We start from the raw sequence: 18,692 nt of genomic DNA on the forward strand, positions 1-18,692 counted from the left end.
TCAAAAAGCTTATCCACCATGATTAAGTCGGCTTCATCCCTGGGATGCAAAGCTGGTTCAACATATGCAAATCAATAAACGTAATCCATCACATAAACAGAACCAACGACCAAAACCGCATGATTATCTCAATAGATGCAGAAAAGGCCTTCAACAAAATTCAACAGCCCTTCATGCCAAAAACTCTCAATAAACTAGGTATTGATGGGACATATCTCAAAATAATAAGAGCTATTTATGACACACCCACAGCCAATATCATACTGAATGGGCAAAAACTGGAAGCATTCCCTTTGTAAACCAGCACAAGATAAGGATACCCTCTCTCACAACTCCTAATCAGTGTAGTGTTGGAAATCCTGGCCAGGGCAATCACGCAAGAGAAAGAAATAAAGGGGATTCAATTAGGAAAAAAGGAGGTCAAATTGTCCCTGTTGCAGATGACATCATTGTATATTTAGAAAACCCCATCGTCTCAGCCCAAAATCTCTTTAAGCTGATAAGTAACTTCAGCAAAGTCTCAGGATACAAAATCAATGTGCAAAAATCAAAAGCATTCCTATACACCAATAATAGACAGAGAGCAAAGTCACGAGTGAACTCCCATTCACAATTGCTACAAAGAGAATAAAATACCTAGGAATCCAACTTACAAGGGATATGAAGGACCTCTTCAAGGAGAACTGTAAACCACTGCTCAACGAAATAAGAGGAGACAAACAAATGGAAGAATATTCCATGCTCATGGATACGAAGAATCAATATGATGAAAACGGCCATACTGCCCAAGGTAATTTATAGACTCAATGCCATCCCCATCAAGCTACCAATGACTTTCTTCACAGAATTGGAAAAAACTACTTTAAAGTTCATATGGAACCAAAAAATAGCCCACAGAGCCAAGACAATCCTAAGCAAAAAGAACAAAGCTGGAGGCATCATGCTACCTGACTTCAAACTATACTATAAGGCTACAGTAATCAAAACAGCATGGTACTGGTACCAAAACAGATATATAGACCCACAGAACAGAACAGAGACCTCAGAAATAATAGCACACATCTGCCACCATCTGATCTTTGACAAACCTGACAAAAACAAGAAATGGGGAAAGGATTCCCTATTTAGTAAATGGTGCTGGGAAAACTGGCTAGCCATATATAGAAAGCTGAAACTGGATCCCTTCCTTACACCTTAAACAAAAATTAATTCAAGATGGATTAAAGACTTAAATGTTAGACCTAAAACCATAAAAACCCTAGAAGAAAACCTAGGCAATACCATTCAGGACATAGGCATTGGCAAAACTTCATGACGACAACACCAAAAGCAATGGCAACAAAAGCCAAAATAGAAAAATGGATCTAATTAAACTAAAGAGCTTCTGCACACGAAAAGAAACTACCATCAGAGTGAACAGTGAACAGGCAACCGACAGAATGGGAGAACATTTTTGCACTCTACCCATCTGACAAAGGGCTAATATCCAGAATCTACAAGGAACTTAAACAAATTTACAAGAAAAAAAACCCCAACAAAAAGTGGGTGAAGGATATGAAGAGACACTTCTCAAAAGAAGATATTTATGCAGCCAACACACACATGAAAACATGCTCATCATCACTGGTCATCAGAGAAATGCAAATCAAAACCACAATGAGATACCATCTCATGCCAGTTAGAATCATGATCATTAAAAAGTCAGGAAACAACAGATGCTGGAGACGATGTGGAGAAACAGGAACACTTTTACACTATTGGTGGGAGTGTAAATTAGTTCAACCATTTTGCAGGACAGTGTGGTGATTCCTCAAGGATCTAGAACTAGAAATACCATTTGACCCAGCCATCCCATTACTGGGTATATACCCAAAGGATTATAAATCATGCTACTATAAAGACACATGCACATGTGTTTATTGTGGCACTATTCACAACAGCAAAGACTTGGAACTAACCCAAATGCCCATCAATGATAGACTGGATTAAGAAAATATGGCACATATACACCATGGAATACTACGCAGCCATAATAAAGGATGAGTTCATGTCCTTTGCAGGGACATGAATGAAGGTGGAAAACATCACTCTGAGCAAACTATCACAAGGACAGAAAACCAAACACCACATGTTCTCACTCATAGATGGGAATTGAACAATGAGAACACTTGAACACAAGGCAGGGAACTTCACCCACTGGGGCCTGTCTGGTCAAGGGGGTGCCTGGGGGAGGGATAGCATTAGAAGAAATACCTAATGTAAATGACAAGTCAATGGGTGCAGCACACCAACATGGCATATGTATACCTATGTAACAAACCTACATGTTGTGCACATGTACCCTAGAACTTAAAGTATATAAAAAAAAGAATAGACTCATCATTCTGATAAAGAGCATATATAAAAACCTATAGTTGAGGGAGGAGCCAAGATGGCCAAATAGGAACAGCTCCACTCTACAACTCCCAGCGTGAGCAACGCAGAAGATGGGTGATTTCTGCATTTCCATCTGAGATACTGGGTTCATCTCACTAGGGAGTGCCAGACAGTGGGCGCAGGACAGTGGGTGCAGCGCACCACGCATGAGCTGAAGCAGGGCGAGGCATTGCATCACTCGGGAAGCACAAGGGGTCAGGGAGTTCCCTTTCCTAGTCAAAGAAAGGGGTGACAGACGGCACCTGGAAAATCAGGTCACTCCCACCCTAATACTGCTCTTTTCCGACGGGCTTAAAAAACGGCAAACCAGGAGATTATATCCCGCACCTCGCTCGGATAGTCCTATGCCCACGGAGTCTTGCTGATTGCTAGCACAGCAGTCTGAGATCAAACTGCAAGGTGGCAGCGAGGCTGGGGGAGGGGCACTCACCGTTGCCCAGCTTGCTTAGGTAAACAAAGCAGCCAGGAAGCTCGAACTGGGTGGAGCACACCACAGCTCAAAGAGGCCAGCCTGCCTCTGTAGGCTCCACCTCTGGGGGCACGGCACAGACAAACAAAAAGCAGTAACCTCTGCAGACTTAAATGTCCCTGTCTGACAGCTTTGAAGAGAGTAGTGCTTCTCCCAGCACGCACCTGGAGATCTGAGATTGGGCAGACTGCCTCCTCAAGTGGGTTCCTGACCCCTGACCCCTGACCCCCAAGCAGCCTAACTGGGAGGCACCCCCAAGTAGGGGCAGACTGACACCTCACACGGCTGGGTACTCCCCTGAGACGAAACTTCCAGAGGAACAATTAGGCAGCAGCATTTGTGGTTCATGAAAATCTGCTGTTCTGCAGCCTCCACTGCTGATACCCAGGCAAGCAGGGTCTGGAGTGGACCTCTAGCAAACTCCAACGGACCTGCAGCTGAGCGTCCCGTCTGTTAGAAGGATAACTAACAAACAGAAAGGACATCCACACCAAAAACCCATCTGTGCATCACCATCATCAAAGACCAAAAGTAGATAAAACCACAAAGATGGGGAAAAAACAGAGCAGAAAAACTGGAAATTCTAAAAAGCAGAGTGCCTCTCCTCCTCCAAAGGAATGCAGTTCCTCACCAGCAATGGAACAAAGCTGGACGGAGAATGAGTTTGACGAGTTCAGAGACGATCAAACTACTCTGAGCTACAGGAGGAAATTCAAACCAAAGGCAAAGAAGTTAAAAACTTTGAAAAAAATTTAGACAAATGTATAACTAGAATAACCAATGGAGAGAAGTGCTTAAAGGAGCAGATGGAGCTGAAAGCCAAGGCTCGAGAACTACGTGAAGAATGCAGAAACCTCAGGAGCCGATGCGATCGACTGGAAGAAAGGGTATCAGTGATGGAAGATGAAATGAATGAAATGAAGCGAGAAGGGAAGTTTAGAGAAAAAAGAATAAAAAGAAAGGAACAAAGCCTCCAGGAAATATGGGACTATGTGAAAGACCAAATCTACGTCTGATTGGTGTATCGGAAAGTGACGGGGAGAATGGAGCCAAGTTGGAAAACACTCTGGAGGATATTATCCAGGAGAACTTCCCCAATCTAGCAAGGCAGGCCAACATTCAGATTCAGGAAATACAGAGAACGCCACAAAGATACTCCTCAAGAAGAGCAACTCCAAGATACATAATTGTCAGATTCACCAAAGTTGAAATGAAGGAAAAAATGTTAAGAGTAGCCAGAGAGAAAGGTCGGGTTACCCACAAACGAAGCCCATCAGACTAATAGTGGATCTCTCGGCAGAAACTCTACAAGCCAGAAGAGAGTGGGGGCCAATATTCAACATTCTTAAAGAAAAGAATTTTCAACCCAGAATTTCATATCCAGCCAAACTAAGCTTCATAAGTGAAGGAGAAATAAAATACTTTACAGACAAGCAAATGCTGAGTGATTTTGTCACCACCAGGCCTGCCCTAAAAGAGCTCCTGAAGGAAGCACTAAACATGGAAAGGAACAACCGACACCAGCCACTGCATAAACATGCCAAATTGTAAAGACCATCAAGGCTAGGAAGAAACTGCATCAACTAACGAGCAAAATAACCAACTAACATCATAATGACAGGATCAGATTCACACATAACAATATTAACTTTAAATGTAAATGGGCTAAATGCTCCAATTCAAAGACACAGACTGGCAAATTGGATAAGGAGTCAAGACCCATCAGTGTGCTGTATTCAGGAAACCCATCTCACGTGCAGAGACACACATAGACTCAAAATAAAGGGATGGAGGATGATCTATCAAGCAAATGGAAAACAAAAAAAGGCAGGGGTTGCAATCCCAGTCTCTGATAAAATAGACTTTAAACCAACAAAGACCAAAAGAGACAAAGAAGGCCATTACATAATGGTAAAGGGATCAATTCAACAAGAAGAGCTAACTATCCTAAATATATATGCACCCAATACAGGAGCACCCAGATTCATAAAGCAAGTCCTGAGTGACCTACAAAGGGACTTAAACTCCCACACAATAATAATGGGAGATTTTAACACCCCACTGTCAACATTAGACAGATCAACGAGACAGAAAGTTAACAAGGATATCCAGGAATTGAACTCAGCTCTGCACAAAGTGGACCTAATAGACATCTACAGAACTCTCCACCCCAAATCAACAGAATATACATTCTTCTCAGCACCAGATCACACTTATTCCAAAATTGACCACATAGTTGGAAGTAAAGCACTCCTCAGCAAATGTAAAAGAACAGAAATTATAACAAACTGTCTCTCAGACCACAGTGCAATCAAACTAGAACTCAGGATTAAGAAACTCACTCAAAACCGCTCAACTACATGGAAACTGAACAACCTGCTCCTGAATGACTACTGGGTACATAATGAAATGAAGGCAGAAACAAAGATGTTCTTTGAAACCAATGAGAACAAAGACACAACATACCAGAATCTCTGGGACACGTTCAAAGCAGTGTGTAGAGGGAAATTTATAGCACTAAATGCCCACAAGAGAAAGCAGGAAAGATCCAAAATTGACACCCTAACATCACAATTAAAAGAACTAGAAAAGCAAGAGCAAACACATTCAAAACCTAGCAGAAGGCTAGAAATAACTAAGATCAGAGCGGAACTGAAGGAAATAGAGACACAAAAAACCCTTCAAAAATTAATGAATCCAGGAGCTGGTTTTTTGAAAAGATCAACAAAATTGATAGACCACTAGCAAGACTAACAAAGAAGAAAAGAGAGAAGAATCAAATAGATGCAATAAAAAATGAAAAAGGGGTTATCACCACCAATCCCACAGAAATACAATCTACCATCAGAGAATACTACAAACACCTCTATGCAAATAAACTAGAAAATCTAGAAGAAATGGATAAATTCCTTGACAAATACACCCTCCCAAGACTAAATCAGGAAGAAGTTGAATCTCTGAATAGACCAATAACAGGCTCTGAAATTGTTGCAATAATCAATAGCTTACCAACTAAAAAGAGTCCAGGACCTGATGGATTCACAGCCGAATTCTACCAGAGGTACAAGGAGGAACTGGTACCATTCCTTCTGAAACGATTCCAATCGATAGAAAAAGAGGGAATCCTCCCTAACACATTTTATGAGGCCAGCATCGTGCTGATACCAAAGCCTGGCAGAGACATAACCAAAAAAGAGAATTTCAGACCAATATCCTTGATGAACATTGATGCAAAAATCCTCAATAAAATACTGGCAAACCGAATGCAGCAGCACATCAAAAAGCTTATACACTATGATCAAGTGGGCTTCATCCCTGGGATGCAAGGCTGGTTCAACATACGCAAATCAATAAATGTAATCCAACATATAAACAGAACCAAAGACAAAAACCACATGATTATCTCAATCGACGCAGAAAAGGCCTTTGACAAAATTCAACAACCTTCATGCTAAAAACTCTCAATAAATTAGGTATTGATGGGACGTATCTCGAAATAATAAGAGCTATCTATGACAAACCCACAGCCAATACTATACTGAATGGGCAAAAACTGGAAGCATTCCCTTTGAAAACTGGCACAAGACAGGGATGCCCTCTCTCACCACTCCTATTCAACATAGTGCTGGAAGTTCTGGCCAGGGAATCAGGCAGGAGAAGGAAATAAAGGGTATTCAGTTAGGAATAGAGGAAGTCAAATTGTTCCTGTTTGCAGATGACATGATTGTATATCTAGAAAACCTCATTGTCTCAGCCCGAAATCTCCTTAAGCTGATTAGCAACTTCAACAAAGTCTCAGGATACAAAATCAATGTACAAAAATCACAAGCATTCTTGTACACCAATCACAGACAAACAGAGAGCCAAATCATGAGTGAACTCCCATTCACAATTGCTTCAAAGAGAATAAAATACCTAGGAATCCAACTTACAAGGGATGTGAAGGACCTCTTCAAGGAGAACTACAAACCACTGCTCAATGAAATAAAAGAGGATACAAACAAATGGAAGAACATGCCATGCTCATGGGTAGGAAGAATCAATATCATGAAAATGGCCATATTGCCCAAGGTGATTGATAGATTCAATGCCATCCCCATCAAGCTACCAATGACTTTCTTCACAGAATTGGAAAAAACTACTTTAAAGTTCATATGGAACCAAAAAAGAGCCCCCATCGCCAAGTCAATCCTAAGCCAAAAGAACAAATCTGGAGGCATCATGCTACCTGACTTCAAACTATACTACAAGGCTACAGTAACCAAAACAGCATGGTACTGGTACCACAACAGAGACATAGATCAATGGAACAGAACAGAGCCCTCAGAAATAATGCCGCATATCTACAACTATCTGATCTTTGACAAACCTGACAAAAACAAGCAATGGGGAAAGGATTCCCTATTTAATAAATGGTGCTGGAAAAACTGGCTAGCCATATGTAGAAAGCTGAAACTGGATCCCTTCCTTACACCTTATATAAAAATTAATTCAAGATGGATTAAAGACTTAAATGTTAGACCTAAAACCATAAAAACCCTAGAAGAAAGCCTAGGCAATACCATTCAGGACATAGGCATGGGCAAGGGCTTCATGTCTAAAACACCAAAAGCAATGGCAACAAAAGCCAAAATTGACAAATGGGATCTAATTAAACTAAAGAGCTTCTGCACAGCAAAAGAAATTACCATCAGAGTGAACTACAGAGTGATCTACAAAATGGGAGAAAATTTTTGCAACCTACTCATCTGAGAAAGGGCTAATACCCAGAATCTACAATGAACTCAAACAAATTTACAAGAAAAAAACAAACAATCGCATCAAAAAGTGGGCGAAGGACATGAACAGACACTTCTCAAAAGAAGACATTTATGCAGCCAAAAAACATATGAAAAAATGGTCATCATCACTGGCCATCAGAGAAATGCAAATCAAAACCACAATGAGATACCATCTCACACCAGTTAGAATGGCCATCCTTAAAAAGTCAGGAAACAACAGGTGCTAGAGAGGATGCAGAGAAACAGGAACATTTTTACATTGTTGGTGGGACTGTAAACTAGTTCAACCATTGTGGAAGTCAGTGTGGCGATTCCTCGGGGATCTAGAACTAGAAATACCATTTGACCCAGCCATCCCATTACTGGCTATATACCCAAAGGACTATAAATCATGCTCCTATAAAGACACATGCACACATATGTTTATTGCAACACTATTCACAATAGCAAAAACTTGGAACCAACCCAAATGTCCAACAACGATAGACTGGATTAAGAAAATGTGGCATAGATACACCATGGAATACTATGCAGCCATAAAAAACGATGAGTTCATGTTCTTGGTAGGGACACGGATGAAACTGGAAATCATCATTCTCAGTAAACTATCGCAAGGACAAAAAACCAAACACCGCATGTTCTCACTCATAGGTGGGAATTGAACAATGAGAACACATGGACACAGGAAGGGGAACATCACACTCTGGGGACTGTTGTGGGGTTGAGGGAGGGGGGAGGGATAGCATTAGGAGAGATACCTAATGCTAAATGATGAGTTAATGGGTGCAGCACACCAACATGGCACATGTATACATATGTAACAAACCTGCACATTGTGCATATGTACGCTAAAACTTAAAGTATAATAATAATAAAATTTAAAAAAAGAAGAAAAAAACACCTATAGTTAAAATCATGTTCAATTGTGAAATGTGCTGAAACACTGAAAGAGGCAAAAACTAATATACAGTGAAAAATATCAGAACAGTAGTGGCATCTTGAGAGCGAAGAATGACTGAGAGAGGCATGAGGGAACTTTCTGGGATAGTGTATCTGTCAACATTCATCAAATGGCACATTTAAGATTTGTAGTTCATTATATGAAAATGTTACCTCAGAAAACACACACACACACACACACACACACACCACACACACACACCCACCCACCCCTGTACTCTAATAATATTCATGCTGGGGTGTTTAGTGATAAAACACACTGTTGTCTATAATTTCTTTGAAATGCATCAAAATAAAGATGGATTGATGGACGGACAGAGAGATTTCAAGATAGATATGTATCTGATAAAATATATATGTAGAATCTAGATATTAGGTATATGGATAAATAGGTCACGTGAACTTTTTGAATATTTTAAAACTACCTATATTTAAAATGTATATACAAAAATGATTTCTCCCAAATATTGTTTCTTATGGAAGGTATGAATTCATTGCTGTTTAGATTCTAGAACCTGTGAAACTTTGCTTACCAATATGTACACTGGTTAACTTGATTATCTATCACAGGTCCCAGTTAGATGGGATGAACAATTAAGTATCAGAAACTCAAAAGTCATTAACTTTGGAATGCAGATGATGATTTTCCTCCTAGAAAACTTCCTTTCCTTGTCTAGATTTTGCTCAAACTAGAATAAAAATTAGTTTCCTAAAGAAGACGAAAATGGGCCAGGAGAGGTGGCTTACGCCTATAATCCCAGCACTTTGTGAGGCTGAGAAAGGCAGATCACCTGAAGTCAGGAATTCAAGACCAGCCTGGCCAACATGGTAAAACCCCATCTCTACTAAAAATACAAAAATTAGCCAGGTATGATGGCAAGCGCCTGTAATCCTAGCTATTCGGGAGGCTGAGGCAGGAGAATCTCTTGAACCTGGGAGGTAAAGGTTTCAGTGAGCCGAGATAGCGCCATTGCACTCCAGCCTGCATGACAAGAGTGAGAGTCCAACTCAAAAAAAAAAAAAAAAAAAAAGCCTAAAATGTCTACTATAGAAATGAGAAAATAACCACAACCAAATATTACTTTTCTCCTTGAGCCCCGAATGACTGAAAGATAAGGTAAATATAAAAGCAAACATATGGCTTCCAAGGAAAAGCCAGTATCCTATTTTAAAGTTACTGAAGAAAATTCCCAAAGAAAACAAGATACAAGTGTGAGTGATCCAAAGTCAATGATGGGGCAGGGGGAGGAGGTGCTTAAAAATGAATCCCCAATATCCCTGATGAACACAGGGGCAAAATCTTCAACAAAATACCAGCAAACTGAATTCAACAGTACATTAAAAAGATTATTCACTATGATCAATTGGGATTCATCCCAGGGATACAAGAGTGATTTAATATGCACAAACCAATAAATGTGATATATCACATTAACAGAAAGAAAGACAAAAACCATATGATCATTTCAAAAGATGCAGAGACAGCATTTGACAGAATTCAACATCCCTTCATGATAAAAATTCTCAACGAATTAGGTACAGCAGGTATGTATGTCAACACAATAAATCCCATATATGGGATTTATTTTCACCCATAGCTAACTTCATATGAAACAGGGAAAAGTTGAAAGTTTTTCCTTTAAGATCTGGAAAAAGAAAAGAATGGCCACTTTCACCACTTCTAGTTAGTATTGTACTGGACATCCTAGTGAGAGAAATTAGGCAAAAGAAAAAAATAAAAGGTGTCCAAATGGGAAAGGAGGAAGTCAAATTGTCCCTGGTTGTGGATGATATGTTCTTATATAAAGAAAGCCCTAAAGACTTCACTAAAAAACTGTAAGAACTAATAAAGTCAGTAAACTTTCAGGTTACAAAATCAACACACAGAAAGTAGTGTTTCTATATGCTAAATAGTGAGCTATACAAAAAAAGAATGCAACAAAACAAACCTACTTATTATAGCTACCAAAAAATAAAATACCTAGGAATAAATTTAACCAAGGAGGTGAAAGATCTCTACACTGAAAACTATAAAACATTGATGAAACAGATTGAAGAAGACACATATAAATGTAAGTGTATCCCATGTTCATGGATTGGAATAATTAATTCTGTCACAATAATCTACAGATTCAATATGATCTATAGATTCAATGCAATCTCTATCAAAATACCAATGACATTCATCACAGGAATAAAAAAAATCCTAAAATTCGTGTAGAATCACAAAAGACCCCCAAACAGCAAAAGCAACCTTGAGCAAAAAATTTTCAGAAAACAAAGCTAGAGGCATCATATTACCTTACTTAGCTCTACTAATGAAAAGAGTATCATATTGACATAGAAATAGACACACAGACCAATATAACAGAATACAAAGCCCAGACATAAATCCACGCATCTACAGCCAACTGCTTTTCAACAAAGGTTCCAAAAATACACACTGGGGAAGAAACAGTCTCTTCAATAAATGGTGCTGGAAAAATTGGATATCCACATGCAGAAGAATAAAACTGGTTCCTTATTTTCAACACATACAAAATTCAACTCAAAGTGGACTAAAAACTTAAATGTAAATACTGAAACTGAAACTACTAGAAGAAAACATAGGAAAAATGCTTCATGACACTGGGCAATAATTTTTTGGACAAGACCTTAAAAGCACAAGCAACAAAATAAAAAAAACAGACAAATGAGATTACATCAAACTAAAAACCTTCTGCACAGCAAACAATCAACAGAGTCAAGAGACAACCTACAGAATGGGAGAAAATATTTGCAAACCATGCATCTGACAAGGGGTTAATACGCAGAATATATAAGAAACTCAAACAACTCAATAGCCAAAAAAATAATAATAATAATTCCATTTAAAAATGAGCAAAAGACCAACACGTATACGAAAAAAGTGCTCAACATCACTGACTACCAGGGAAAAGCAAATCACAACCACAATGATGTATCACCTCATTCCAGTCAGAATGGCTATTATTAAAAAGACAAAAGATAAGTGTTGATGAAGATGTGGAGAAAAGAGAACCTTTACGCTTTTGGTGGGAATGTAAATTAGTACAGCCATTATGAAAACCAATATGGAGATTCCTCAAAAAATTAAAAATAGAACTACCATAACCAGCAATCCTACTACTTGGTATATATCCAAAGGAAATGAAATCAGTATGTCAAATATATATCTAAATTCCCATGCTCACTGTAGCACTATTCACAATAGCCAAGATATGGACTCAACCTAAGTGTCCATCAACAGAAGAATGGATAAAGCAAATGTGGTGTGTGTATACAATGGAATACTATTCAGCCATAAAAAAAGAATAAAATTATTTCATTTGCAACAACATGGAAGAACCTGGGGGACATCATGTTAAGTGAAATAAGCTAGACACAAGAAGACACATACTGCATGTTCTTACTCATATGCAGAATCTAAAAAGTTGATCCTAAGAAACAGTGAATAGAATAGTGGTTACTACAGACTGAGGAGAGTGGTGGGAGGGGAAAAATTAGGAAGAGACGGTCAATGGGTATAAAGTTGCCATTAGAAATGACGAATAGCCAGGCGCAGCGGCTCACGCCTGTAATCCCAGAACTTTGGGAGGCTGAGGCAGGTGGATCACAAGGTCAGGAGATCGAGACCATCCTGGCCAACATGGTGAAACCCTGTCTCTACTAAAAATACAAAAATTAGCTGGGCACGGTGGCGGGCGCCTGTAATCCCAGCTACTCAGGTGGCTGAGGAAGGAGAATCGCTTGAATCTGGGATGTGGAGCTTGCAGTGAGCCAAGATCACGCCACTGCACTCTAGCCTGGCAACAAAGTGAGACTCCATCTCACACACACACACACACAAAAGAAAGAAATGCAGAATAAGTGATGGTGTCCTATTGAACAGTTGGGTGACTACAGTCAGCAAAGAAGTATTGCATGTCTCGAAATAGTTAGAAAAGGGGATTTTTAAATGTTCCTAACATAAAGAAATGATACATGTTTAAGGTGTTGGATATGCTAATTACTCTGATTTGATCATTACACAACATATACATGTATTAAAAAATCACATTGTTCTCCATAAATATGTATAATAATTATGTATGTTTATAATATACTATATATAATACATATAATTATAGTTATTTGTTATATAATAATTATGTATCCATTAAAAGTAAAAAATGGTGTCCAATTCCAGAAAAAACAATGACTGCTACCTGAAGTGAGACTTAAAAAAGGATGACTCAGTTGGGACGAATTATCAGTTTCAGGGTTGAAAGAAGTTCCCAGTGTTAATAAAGCCAGAAGGCGCTTTATTCTGCAGAGAAAGCCACTGAAGACCATAGAAATCGCTACAGATTACAGAAAGAAGTCAAATGTAACAGAGAATTTTCCCTCCCCTAAGGATTGTGCCTTCTGCATTGTAAAACTACCCCTCCAAAATAAAGATGGAACACATTCTACGACAGATCTTTTATTACCTCCCAAATCTGCAGGTTGGGAGATCCCCAAAAAAACTTATTTAAAAAAAGAAATTGGAGGAAATCTCTTTAAAAAAATGAATATAGTTATAAATTTCCTTCAAAGAGAATATAACACATTTTTTAAAAAGATTTATAATTACAATAAAATTTGCTATATGCTGTAGTGTAGCCATTGTTAACACTCACAGAAGTATAAAGTGCACTCCTTTCTACATTACATAGTCCTAAACAGTTTTGTCTCTCATATTTTATGTTGTCGATTTCTTGCTTTGTTATTGACTTAAACTTCAGGCTATCATTAATACCCTGGTCTGGGCCAACCTTTCTTTTTCAGTTCTAATGTGTTACAGGTATAGGAATCAGAAAGAGTTCTGCATAAAATAAAGCTCAAGGCATTGATCTCAGAGGTTTTTGGCAAAAATTTAAAATGTGATCTATTTTGAGTATTCACAGTTTTTTTAGCCTACTTCATGGCTGTCACCTTTGCTTTTGGAAAAAGAATTACTGCTCTTTCTGAGCTCCCTGCAATTTGTTTTTTGTTTTTTTTTTGAGACGGAGTCTCGCTCTGTCGCCCAGGCTAGAGTGCAGTGGTGCAATCTCGGCTCACTGCAAGCTCTGCCTCCCGGGTTCATGCCATTCTCCTGCCTCAGCCTCTCCGAGTAGCTGGGACTACAGGCGCCCGCCACCACGCCCGGCTAATTTTTTTGTATTTTTAGTAGAGACGGGGTTTCACCGTGGTCTCGATCTCCTGACCTCGTGATCCGCCCGCCTCGGCCTCCCAAAGTGCTGGGATTACAAGCGTGAGCCACTGTGCCCGGCCTGCAATTTGTTTTTTAATCACAGACAAAAATATCATAAAATGCAAATGAGGACTTATAAAATTCAAAATGTTACATATAAAAGACCACTGGTCCACTATTACATTTTGTTCATTTCTCACAGGGCAGTGGGGCTTTTTTTAAATTGTACCACAAAATAAGTATACTTAAATCTTCCTACTAGAGATTATTAATCTTTTTGTTTTCACAGCATCTGGTACATAGAAGGCATACTGTAAACGCTCACTACATTGAACTAACATGTTAAAGGTCATATAGCTGAGAGAGTGAGTGTGTGTGTGTGTGTGTGTGTGTGTATGAGACAGAGTGTGTGTGTGTGTGTTTTGGGAGGCAAAATGATAGTTGCATTTTAAACAAACATTGCAGGTGATTCTATTGAAAATGGAAACACTGTGGAAACACTGTTCTCTGTAATTTTGTGGGATGTGGTAGCCAGAAATAAAGATAGAGCTAAGATGCAAAGTAAGAAGGAAAAGTAGAGAACAAGTGAGTTCAAAATACAGGAAAATACGATAGGGATAAAGAATTCATGAAGGTCACAGAAGTATCCAGGACAATGAGGAAAAGGTATATATGAACTGGCTGAAGACAAGAAGGGAACAGCCACTGAAAATGTTAACACTGGCACATTTTAAAAAAAGGCTAATACAAAGAAACATGTTAAGAGAGGCTTGGGAAATCCATAAAGTCAAAATTGGCTGCATATAGGACTACTCTTGAACTCAATGGGCAGACAAAGAATACCAACAGAAAGAACCACATATCTCTTGAAATCAAGAGTAAGTGCTGTGGCTGGCAAATAAGGATCCAAGGTTGAGGGTTATAACAGGGCTATAACCTGGGTATGACATTTAAAATAATATCCTGTTAAAATCCTGATTGTAGTGTAAACCCAGGCTTTGCTAAGGTAAAGTACTGGAGGTGCACTTGAAATCACCTGCTTGTCCATGGATTTTATTGTGCCATCTCTGTGCACCATAAGACTCTTTGCAATGTTTCTAAACTGAGCAAGTTTAGAAACAACATGAAAAGTATGGACACCCAAAAGCATCATCCAGGCTGTCCAAGTATTGTACTTAAGTCAGTGTATTAAGTACTTAAGTACCTTTAAGGAATCACTCTTCCCTAGCACAACATGTCACATTCTACCCACAGGGAACATTGTACCAGTGACCCAGCCTTGCAGAAATACTGCTCTTTCTGAGCTCCCTGTTCCAACCTCTGTACTTCTTACTGTATTCTTTCCATTTCCCTGGCCACTGCTCCTGCTGTACATCTACCATTTCATCATGAATTTTCCCCTATAGCTCAGTGCACCATCAGCTTCTTCCAGTGTTTGACATCATTTCTCCTTCATTCAAGGCTGAGTCTCATAGTAACAATGACCATGCAAAGCCAGCCCCAGGTACCTTCTGGATGCCACTGCACATAACCCACCTGGCACAATCTTTGAAGGAGAAACATAATGCTCTTCTCCTGCCACCCAGTCTTCTCACCTTGCCCTCTTCGCTGAAAGATAATGGTGATGAGCTACTTAAAGAGGAAAATGACCTGAAAGCCTTCTGTTTGGAACTTACCTTAGGCTCACTTTGCTATACTTTTCTAAGAGTGATTCAGCTGAAACTACAAACCACTCTTAAGATAACTGTGGGTGGTAATCCTAACTTACCAGCATAACTTGGCTGATTAACATTTCCACCTTTTCTTATACAGTGATGAACAAGATCAGCATCATCGTGCAGAGCAGCCTTATATACTAAGTTCTCTCCAAAAATGTTTCTCCGGTTAATGCTACCAAGAGATATTTTGTTCACTTTCATTTTTTCTGAAATGAGGGAATGAACAAAAGAAAAAAATCATTATTTGAATATCAGAAGGAACAAAGATTACAAACCACAGATTTCAAACTACAAACTTCACGAACATAGGTAACAGGATTAACTTAGTCAATAGTCTAGAAGTGAAGTATATTATATTATGAGAATATTCATGTATTAACCCAACTATAATATTATCTACATACAAAAAGGAAAAAGAGACAAATGTCACTAGTTTTAAAATATTTGAAGTAAACTATAAAACAGTGTATGTTGATTGAAAACCCATGAAAGGTGCATATATGAAAAGACTAACAGATAATCTTCTTAAAAGTTCTGGTGAAAAGGATTATTTAAACCTAGAATAATATATTATCAAATTTAATAAAATGTTATATTACCAAATGTCTTATAAAACCATGAGGGGAAAATCTCAGAGGCATATAAGATACAAAAACTAATCCCAGTGAGACTGGAAAAGGGAATGCGAAATTCTCTTTGCTAAAAATAAATTAATGAAATTAAGCAGAGAACCATAGCCTTGATCTTTGCAATTGTTTTTATTTACTAAGCCAGAAATGCACGATTAAAATACTTTTCCAGAAAATGTATATCAAGTATCAATTCTCCACTGTGCCTCCTAAAATACTGAAGCTCCTCATTTACATGTTCCAAATCCTGTCAATTTGGAGGGCAATACTCATTTGGATTTTCTGAATTTCAGAATAGCTTGATGATAGCTTTTCCAATTTTTATCTAGCTATCCTGCCCCATCCTAAAACCTTACAAAGGTAACTGAGTACTGCAGCACCTTTCTTAATGCATATCAACTGCCTTGCTGTTTGACTCCCTTGATTCAGTCCCGCTGTATAACAAACCAAACTGCTGAACTTTGAGTCTACCTTCTTGTATACCAGACTACAAAGCATTCTTTTCCCACTAGACAAATTGCATGCTTACCATAATCAGAGCAGTCTTTACTTCCAAATCTGCCTGTGCCAGTTGTACTTGTTATATTATAATTATGTAATTTTCTGATCTTAGGGGGAAAGCATTTAGTCTTTCACAATTAAGTATAAAGCTGTATGATTTCTGTAGATGTCCATTGTCAGGCTGAATTCCTAGTTTGCTGAGAATTTTCACCAGGAACAGATGTGTTAGATGTTGTCAAATGTTTTCTATGCATTTATTGAGATGATCATATGGTTTCTCTTTCTTAGCTTGTTAATATAATGAATTACAGCTATTGGTCTTCAAGTGTAAAACCAATCTTGAATTCCTAGGATAAACACCACTTGGTCATGATGTATTATATAATGTTGGATTTGATATGCTCAAGTTTTGTTTAGAATTTTTTTTTTTTTTTGAGACAGGGTCTTGCTCTCCATATTCTTCTCCAGGGTATTGCCCAGGATGGAGTGCAGTGGTGCAGTCATGGCTCATTGCAGCCTCAACTTCCCAGGTTCAGGTAATTCTCCCACCTCAGCCTCCTGAGTAGCTGGGACTACAGGTGCACACCACCATGCCCAGCTAATGTTTTGCGTTTTTCATAGAGACAGGGTTTCGCCATGTTGCTTAAGCTGATCTCAAACTTCTGGGCTCAAGCGATCCACTCACTTCAGCCTCCCAAAGTACTGCGACTCTAGGCATGAGCCACTGCGCGTGGCCTGTTTAGAATTTTTGCATCTATATTCATGAAGGATACTTAGTCTAATTTTCTGTTCTTATAATGTCTTTGATTTTGGTATCAGTTTAATGATGACCTTATTAAAATGAGTTGAGAAGTGTTTCCTCATCTTTAATTTTTTGGAAAAATTGTGTGGTGAACTGGTATTATTTCCCCCTTATATATTTTGTAGAATTCACCTCTGGAGGTGTTACAGACTGAATGGTGTCCTCCCAAAACTCAAACTTGAAGTCCTAGACCAATAGGACTGGATTGAGGTGCTTATATGTGTGTGTGTGTGTGTGTGTGTGTGCGTACTTTTTTTTCTGTGAACTGCTTGTTCATGTTCCTTATCTATTCATGCTCTTTTTACTTTTTTCCCCCAGTTTAAAAATTTTTAATTAATGATTGTTATTATTATTATCTGACATGTAAAAAGGGATACTTATTTAATGTATACAATTCAATATACTTGGGGACAAGTATATACCCATGAAACCATCACCACCATTAAGGCCATGACATACATGATGCTAATATTTCTTAGCTATTTGATATTTGATTCTTCTTTAGGGTATATTTCTATACCATTTTTTTAAATGTATGTAGTTAATTTTATCATTCTTTAAAAGAATTTTTACCATTCTTTTAAAGGTATGTAGTTAATTTTATGATTTTAAACTCAGAAACCAAAAGGATTTAAAAAGACTTTTTCCACACCAAGGTTACAGCAAGATTCACCTACGTTTTCTTCCACAACTTTTATTTTTCATTTAAATCTTTGATCAATCTGAAATCAAAGTTAGTGTAAGGAATGTTATGGAAATCCAATTTTGTTTGTGTTTTCCACTGCTTATTGCTTAGTCTTTCTTTTCACCACAATTTGAGATGCCATCTATATTACATATCTGTCCCATATCTCACTGTAGCTGGCTTCTACATCTAAACTCTCTGTTCTGTTTCACTGATTTATCTGTCTATTCCTGCTCTAGTGTCAAATGACTTTAATTTCTGTAGCTTTCTAATATGCTCTCATATTATGGAGAAAAGGTCCTGCCACTCTAACTTTTTGCTTTTATTTTTCAGAATTTTCTTGGCTAGTCTTTCATATTTACTTTTCTAGGTGATATTTAGTATTACTTTGAAATTTTCTCATAGCTACTCTCTATCCCTGTAAAAGCAATACAAAATAAAACAAAAAAATTAGCAAATAAATAAAAATCTGTTTTTG

The 18,692-nt window shown here is 38.2% G+C and overlaps 1 protein-coding gene across 2 annotated transcripts in view; it reads right to left on the bottom strand.

Moving 5' to 3' along the window:
* ANKRD31 (ankyrin repeat domain 31) overlaps positions 1–18,692 on the bottom strand; it is a 174,350-nt gene that overhangs the window by 110,662 nt on the left and 44,996 nt on the right. For both annotated transcript variants that reach the window (XM_003266072.2, XM_030798706.1), the window contains exon 10: positions 15,648–15,803. In XM_003266072.2, coding sequence (XP_003266120.2) covers positions 15,648–15,803 — 156 coding nt within the window. The remainder of the gene's footprint in view (positions 1–15,647; positions 15,804–18,692) is intronic.

The sequence above is a fragment of the Nomascus leucogenys genome, chromosome 18, assembly GCF_006542625.1.
Source record: "Nomascus leucogenys isolate Asia chromosome 18, Asia_NLE_v1, whole genome shotgun sequence".
NCBI lineage: Eukaryota > Metazoa > Chordata > Mammalia > Primates > Hylobatidae > Nomascus > Nomascus leucogenys.